Here is an 8365-nt window from a genome sequence, read left to right as displayed (position 1 = left end):
CTGCTGAACAGGGCTAATCATCTCCAACAAACAGAAAAGAAAATTTGCCCACCTTTGTTTTCCCAGCAATGGTAACAACTCGGTGCTTAATTTCAACCTGATTCCCACCCTTTCTCTCCGAGATCACTTTCCATTTCCGGCATGCATATGGATTGGCTCCTGAGTGAACTTTCCTGAGATATAAGTAGAGACATATGCATTAGATAAGACAAATATTCACGCTTCAATACAGTGGTTTTGTGTTCTCTTTATAATACTCAGATATTTATCTATAAATCAGATTCATTGCAGGCCACAGCCTGCATGTGGAAGGGAAGAGTTTGTTTCTGGAAAAATTTCTATTAAATTGCACCCTATAACCTTCTGAGACCTTTGTGCTCTGTAAAACAAGGAACCCCCAAGCCTAAAGGTGAATTTCCTAATTAATCTGCCTGTGTCAGCTCAATCAGGATGCTTGGAGGGAAGCAGCTATTCTGGGAACAAACCTCCATTCATAAATGGATGATTCAAGTTAATTTAGTTCAAAGGAAGACAGAGAGACATAGAAATCACTGAACTCCATGCAAGAATTTCTTTAGGACAGTAGCCATTGTGTAGGAAGCAACCAGGCACCAAAGGAAGAAACTAGTGGAAATAATGTTAAAAACAACAACAGGAAAGAAGAATGCCTTTTTTTCCTGACTTTTTTTTCTTTAAAGGAAATCTGGGCTTATGGCAGGCCCAGATAAGGGAAGCTGCATGAATCTCAGTCAGGCACTCTCTATCATTCCCCAACATCAATCAGTGCACTTCCTCTGAGATACACTTTCACACAGATAAAGAGCAGTCACACTCAGCACTTGAGTGTAAGAAAAAAAAAACAACACCATCAGGATCCATAATTAGCATAAACAGCAAGTTTGCTCTGTTTGGGACAGAGCTTTGGGTTAACAGGCCCCAGGGAGATTTGAGAGAAGGGCATGATGGCAACACGCAGGCGCTGCCGGCTCCTCGCTACGGGTGGACAACTATGACCTTGGCAGAGCTTGCCTGCAACAATCTGCCTATTAAGTACAACCATCTTTTCTTCACCGGTTTTGCATTCAGTAACAAGCCTGGACAAGGGAAGCACCCACAAAACCCAACCCAAACATCCCCTAAGAGCTACATAAGCTGAAGAAGATGGCAAGGGCTTAGTACTCACTGAGGGCTGAAAGTGCACTCCTCCTCTAGCTGCCAGTGCCAGAGGATGGCAGTGGGTGGCGGGACGGCGTAGATGGTGCAGGTGAGTGCCTGCGTCGAGCCATACTGGTAGGAATCAACGGGGGCCAGCAGTGCATTCTCGCCAATCTGTGGGGGGACTGGAGGAGAGAGCAGGTTACACCTCCTGCTAATGGCTCCTCAACAGTATTACAAGCATGCGTTAGACCCATGGTGACTTCACACTGTGCCCCATGTCTCAGTGCAACACAGAGCATCTCCAAGGACATGTTGGGAAGACGTGAACCTGCCCACCTTTGAGGCCCTCAAGACACAATGCTTAGGATCTCCTATAAAATCTCCCTTCATTACCTCCTGGCTTAAAATGCAGCTCTCAGACTCCCACCACCACCCCCAACCATTGAGTGCATATTATTCCCCAGCCCTGGTCTCACTGCATGTATTCTCGCTGCCCTTTCCAAGACCTGCTGTCTTCAAAGCATGGGGACTAGGCTGTTTCCTGGGGAGCAGAGAGGAGGAGGAGGAGGAGGAGAGCTGCACAGGGCAGGGCAGAAGGGGAAGGACAGCCTGCTTTGGGCAGGAAGGATGGGCGAGGCGGGACAGGGCCAGGATGGAGCAGGGTGGGGGAGGACGCCGGCAGCATGGCCAGCAAGGAGGGCAGGAAAAGCGCAGGATGCAGAGGCAAATAAATAATATACAGAAAACAGCAACAACAAAAAAACCCAGACAAAGTATCATCACAACAACAGCACCAGGAGCCTGCAGCCTCTCGACTGGCACATCCTGGAGCCAGGAGAGACGGCCACCTCTGCCCTCCCAGGGCTGAGGTTCAAGTGCTTACCTCCCTGTCCACTTAAGTCTTCATAGCCCTGGGATGACTTTAATCCTACAAGAGGTAATACACCACATCCACACATGAGAGAAAGGTACCCCCTTGGTACGCCGCTTACCATTCACAAGCAGTGTAAACGTGTGTCTCTTCTGCATCTTGTTAGTAGGGTTTGTAAGGACAATAGTGTAATTCCCAGCGTCCTTTTCAGTTGCTTCAGTGATCACTAGTGTGTAGCCAAGTTTAACTGTATGATTTGCACTGATGGCTTTTCCATTTTTATACCTGAAGAAAATATAGAGCACTTTGAATATTTTGATTTACTTTGACAAATAGCTCAGTTTTCCAAACACTTCATGTCCCGATTCCTACCATTTTGCCTCTGGTGGAGGATATCCTTTAAACTTGACAGGAATTCTGACTGTATCACCTAGTCTTGTCTCAACCACATTCTCCATTCTCTCCAGATGAATAAAAGGACTTTCTGCAAAAAAAATAAAAATAAACTGAATGGTCTTTTCACGTGGAACAAAGTGCAACTGCTCTCCATTTGGGTTAGCACTTCGCAGATGACAAATAGGGACCAGTGACAGGATGCCACTGTTAAAGCACAACTGGTCCAAACTGGGTTCTGGAGAGGTGGACTCACCATGAAAACCCAGTCCTTTCCCTCACACAGAGGAAGGGACCAGTTTGCCCACCAAGGAGCTCTGGAAAGCAGAGACAAGACTCAGCTTTCAGGACAGTGTGCCAACTGTCAGACATATATATATCTGAATATATATATATATATTTATCTGAATAAATACATATCATAAAACTGGCTCGATCTACTCATTCCAGGAAGTAATAGTATTCAAAACTACAATGTGATAAAATCAGATACTCTCAGTTTCTTCTCAAATATGTATTTGAACTGTTGCAGTCACAGAATACTTTTGAAATTATTCACATTACTTGTCATAAATTATAAACTTGAATTCAGACTAAGACAGAGATTAGTCTTTTGACTAAGATTAAGGATAGTATGGACTTAATATCTGGTACACTCACTATAGCACATGATCTAGTTTTGGCTCCTGAAGCAAAATAGAAAGAACCTACGAGAAAATGGAGGCTATCTTGAATCACTGTGTCACATAATAAATTTGAATGTAAAAAAAAATTTTAAAGCTATTAATACTCTAGCCCCTGAACTCAGACCTCAGGAAAACTACCCTCCTTCAAAATATAAAATGCTTTGTCTGACTCAGTGATTAAAAATGGGCCATTCTCATGCTAGCCATTTTTTTCTATAACTAAGCTAGTGGAGCCACCAGGGCTGTGCCCAAGAGGGGCTCGAGAAAAGACTTTAGGCTGTGCCCTTGTACTCATCTATGCACTTAGCCAATGTTGTTTCCTTTGCATCATTTCTGTACAACCAAAACTCCACTTGATTCATGTATTCATAATGTAAACGCTAAAAGTTCTGCTTTCCTAGCTTCATTCATGCCAACCCAGACTCTTGTCTTACAAAGCCACCAGAATCTAGCCTAAATTCACCCAAAGTGAGAAGGGGCAATTTTTATTCAAAGTCATCTACACAAATTCAGCTTTACAGGACCTTAATGAGGTCAACACAGAAGATGACCAGAGGGTTACCTCAGTTTATTTTACTGCCCAGTTTCCTATGGTATTCCACAGCTTTCAGTAACATACAGCATCCTCTAAAATCTTATCATTAGCTAAGCCTGTAGTATAAAAATAATCCTATAGTGGGTGCAAGAGAAATACTGTAGATTCATTCAGTTTGGTTCATTCCTGTCTTTTGAGTCATCAACAAGATGCCTTCTGCATCCCTGTAATTGATCACAAATCTAAAGCAACCAACAAAACTGAAGAAGATGCCATACCATGGATAATGAAGTAACTGCTGTTTTTCATGTTCATACGGCCACTGGATGCTGCACAAGTATATCGACCTTTGTCACTTAAGGACACGCTGTTGATGGTAAGAGTGCTTACAAACTTCTTTACTTCTCCTGCAGTGGTTTTTAAATCCCTTATGATTGCACGCTTTTCCTGTAATAGATAAAAGACAGATGTGTTTGGGAATTTTACTATTAATCCTGTCACTCTCTGCACACCTGTATATACTAGCAATTTCTTTCTGTATTATCATCTACTTCATCGCATTATAATGGGGGAGTAACACTATAACTAAATCAAATCTTGTTGTGATGTTGGCACCTTTAAGTTATGACAGATTTACCTTGATGGAAGGGTAGTCCCATTTAAAATCAATTCCTACATTCAGCTCTGTTCTTGCGGTGCAGTTGAGAACAAGTTTTTCTCCCACTGCCAGCTCTGCTTGGTAGTGTGGGTTCATTGTCAGGTCATAAATTCGGTATCCTAGAAGAAGAAAAAGGCACACAAAAAACTTGGGGGTAAGAAGAGGTTTCTTTGTTGCACTCAGCAACAAATTTCCCAGGTGAATTCACCAAAACCACAGCTACAAAGAGGCCCCTTGGTGCCCCAGCACAGTATGATGACAGGTGTACAAAGGAGCTTGGAGGGAAGGGATATGCCTGCCCTAAGCATTTCCCAGCTGAGTCATGTCAGACAGCAGCACAGCAGAATTTTGATGAGCAACTGACAAAATATACCAGGAAAGCATAAACTCAGGACATAGATCTGAAGGAGACAAGACGACCTAGTTCCTAGTGCGATCTTCAGATCCCCCATTCCCTTGGTACCCCCTCAGAACAATTCCCTCCCATCTGCTGCTGATGGATGCCTGCCTCTAGTTCCCTTCAACTACAACTTGGATCCTGGATAAGTGAACAAAGTACAAAATAGAGTGATTTTAGGAAAAAGGCTTGCATTGTCAGGAAAATAAACAGAAATCCCTGGCATCTATGTCAAACACTAAAAATAGAAGCAATTATCCCAAAGATCAACCAGAAAGAACACAATACATTGCATTCAAAAGAAAAGTAATATATCGTAACATCCATTTGGCATTAGATGCATTGTCAGTATTGAATAACCTAGAGTCCAACCAAATGTAATTGGTTCAGTATGTTGTAGTGAGCAAAACAACATTGGTTATAGAGAAATAAAACCAAATTTGGCTTACCTACAACTGCAACTATGTATATCACAGACTGGTAGCTTTCATCATCTATTTTAGCTTCACAGAAGACCATGCCTGCATAGTTGATTAAATTACTGGGTATAGTGAAGCCTTTTTTATTATTCCATGAAATTGATTTACCATCAGGAACAAATATCTTTTCTGGATATTTCTGTTTGAAATATTGAAAAAAATACATAGTCAGATTTCAAAAATCAAATAATCCTGAATTTTCAAGTCCAACATTTTCCATAACTGCAGGATCCCAGTTTTAACATCCTAGCTCAGGTAATAGCTCTGAAATAGGCAAGCGCTCCACACTTTTGAAAGTGTAGGATCATGGACTAGTACAGTTACAGCACTCACCTGGTAATCACAGGCTGCAAAATTCCCAAGGATGGAAAGAAGTTTTTAAGAAATGCATTTATACTTCAAGCAATATATTAATAACTCTTGTAACAATAATAATGGGGTTTTTCCTTACCGCATGTAGAGATACATTGAGATTTGATACGGTTCCAAGGCATGGCACTACCACAGTTTTATTCTTAGTGATGTACACAATGTCAAGCTGATCATTAACTGAAGTCACAAATGGAGATCTGTAATCTAGAAGAATATTCAGTTGGTAAATGGATATTATTTGTCACATGATTATGGAGGAAACTTCCAACTTTGTTCTTTCCCTGTCTATTTCTTCTCAAATCAGTTCAATTTTTTTCTATGTGAAAAAATAATGAGACTAAATAGGAGGGACATATTTTGAAAGACCACCCCCAGCTTTACAGTATCATTATCCTCAAAACAGTTATCAGCAGCAGTGCACACTTTGGAGAACAGCTTCCTGACACTGCAGTCTTTGTGCCGACAAAAATCTGATTTACCCTAGTGTGACTTTCCTTGCGTAAGTATTACAGGAAATATCAGTTTAAAGTAGTGACATGCTACATTGGCTCCCCTGATAGCAGCATCCTTTTCAGAGTCGAACCAAAAAAAAAAAAGTTAATGATCTTCTGAAACAAGCTAACCATCACAGTCAGCAAATGTATGGAAGTTTATGTTTTGGTTTGGTTGTTTTTTTAATGATATCAGACAGCACAAATTGTAAAAGGGATCGGATCTGTCATTTTTAATAAATATACAGTCTCTGTAATCCTCCCTCCTACGAAACTCCTGCTAAGGTCAGTAATAGCTCTGCACTCATGAGGAGAGGCTCAGAGCACAGCAGGGACGCGTGTGTTCTGGGTGGAGAAGAAGAGCAGATCAAGTACTGCATATAGTAGGTCAGTCCAAAATTACAGGTACAAAGGCTTTTCTATTGACAACAACTAGCATACTGGCATGTGGTTACTCAACATGAAAACAAGAAAAGTAAGTTTCACAGGATCAAAAATTCTAGGATTAATAAATGTTAATATCAAAACTGTTTTGAGACACTGGATATCCCTTTTTTCTTGTGAGGCTAGAGGAAGAGCCACCTAAGAGCTGTGTAAGCACTTACCTTGAACATAGACATAAATGGTTGTAGCTGCTTGGTTGTCCTTGTAAAGGCACCTGTAGTCTCCTGTGTCATTGCCGATGACTTTGAGGACAGTAAGTGTCTTGCAGAAGGGACCGTCGCTGCAGTCAGTCACAGAGATACGCTTCTCAGCACTGCTCTGGTTGCTTGGAAAGGACCATTCCAGTGGTCTCTGACCACTGGGAAAGCAAAAATTAGTGGACCATGAGCACACGACAAGGCACCAGTATCAACACCAAGCTGGTGAACCTCAAGCCCACTCTACATCTCTAAGGCTACGGAGAGGAATGGGCCCATCACATGGAGCATCAAGCCACATAGGATAAATTCACATAAATTGACCTATTTTTAATACTTATGAGGAAGCTACTTGAGATTTATTTTCTGCTCAATCTAAGTTACACAGAAACCAAGAGGGAGAGTCAAGAGGTGGCTCACCAGTAGACTCCTTGAGGACTCAACCAGGGGGACACAAAGGGAGCAGGGAGAAACAGGAACAATGATGGGAGACCAAATCACCTGCAATTCTGTACAAAAACTCACTACATAAATTACCTCCATCAAAATAATACTGGACAGATTTGCCCTTACCTGCAAGTAATATTTAGAGTATTGTTTGCAGTTATTGTAAGGACATCTTTTTGGATGCTAAGGGTTGGCTGGTCCAGAGAAATAAATAAACCTGTGAAAACATGTATAAAAATCAATGCAAAGAACAAAGTAAATGCTACTCAATCAGAAAAGCATCATATACAGGAATACGCAGCATGTTTTAAGCAGACGTTTTCACATCACCTACTTAGCAGTGCAGGGTAAATAATGACTTTTCACACATCCCAGAAAGTTCAAAAACTCTGTCATAACAGGAAACAAAGGCAGATGGTCAGAAGCTAGCTGCAGAGCACTACAATTCAGTCAGCCAGGGTGGAGTTCCTGTTTTCTTGTGTTGCCAACTTCAAGGTCTAACGAGAGGATGTGGGACATTGAAACAGAGTGAACCTTCATCTGATGATCTCACTCCCTGGGGAAAGGGATTACTAACTTTTCTTACAATAAATTCAATATACTTAATGTTGAGACTGCCGATCAATAAATGATGTGAAGAAACTATTTTACAGTCTGTCACAAATTCGAGATCCCATGATTTTATCCCTTGACTTTCTAGGGTTATCTCTTTCCTCATAAGCAGTTAGGCAGAAAATCTATTTCTACCAGACTTTATTCGCACGAGGGGTTGCATCGCTCCCACACCGAGCCACCCATGCTTGTGAGGGCTGCAATTTGAGTGCCAGTGCTTGCTCTGAGGTGTTACCCAGCTTGTGCAACATGTGCAGGTATCACAGGGAAAGATTTTTAGCCCACCCTGGTTGCTTCCGTCACAGTCAGGAATCCCGCCTCACCAAGGTGAGCCAGCAGCCCCGACCGGGGCAGCTCAGCCAGCTCTGACGGGCAAAAAGAAAGTGTGGCCAGACTGGGACCTTCCCTATTTCCCTAGTATTTCCCCCCGCTTTAATCACTGGCATCCCGAGCAGGTTCGTCGCTGATGACGGGTTTCCCGCATTTGGCTCCATGGACATTTTGCTCTCGGAAACGACGGTTGATGCCAGAAGCCAACCAAGCACGACATAATGCCATGGCAAGCAGCCCTCACCGACGTGCTAGCACTGGCCAGCCAGACAGGAGAGGGCAGGAGAATGAGAGA

The 8365-nt window shown here is 42.3% G+C and overlaps 1 protein-coding gene across 1 annotated transcript in view; it reads right to left on the bottom strand.

Annotated features, from left to right (window-relative positions):
- KDR (kinase insert domain receptor (a type III receptor tyrosine kinase)) overlaps positions 1–8298 on the bottom strand; it is a 27839-nt gene extending 19541 nt beyond the window's left edge. Inside the window, exons 1-11 of the mRNA XM_010190307.1 lie at positions 8181–8298; positions 7255–7390; positions 6646–6842; positions 5629–5753; positions 5148–5316; positions 4281–4420; positions 3922–4090; positions 2402–2513; positions 2151–2314; positions 1184–1340; positions 53–173 (exon numbers count right to left, since the gene is read on the bottom strand). Coding sequence (XP_010188609.1) covers positions 53–173; positions 1184–1340; positions 2151–2314; positions 2402–2513; positions 3922–4090; positions 4281–4420; positions 5148–5316; positions 5629–5753; positions 6646–6842; positions 7255–7390; positions 8181–8298 — 1608 coding nt within the window. The remainder of the gene's footprint in view (positions 1–52; positions 174–1183; positions 1341–2150; positions 2315–2401; positions 2514–3921; positions 4091–4280; positions 4421–5147; positions 5317–5628; positions 5754–6645; positions 6843–7254; positions 7391–8180) is intronic.
- Positions 8299–8365: the final 67 nt, after the last annotated feature.

This window comes from Mesitornis unicolor, unplaced genomic scaffold (genome assembly GCF_000695765.1).
Source record: "Mesitornis unicolor isolate BGI_N332 unplaced genomic scaffold, ASM69576v1 scaffold50428, whole genome shotgun sequence".
In the NCBI taxonomy this organism is placed as follows: domain Eukaryota; kingdom Metazoa; phylum Chordata; class Aves; order Mesitornithiformes; family Mesitornithidae; genus Mesitornis; species Mesitornis unicolor.
Note: the sequence above shows the minus strand (reverse complement) of the source record. Positions and strands in the feature narration are given on the sequence as shown.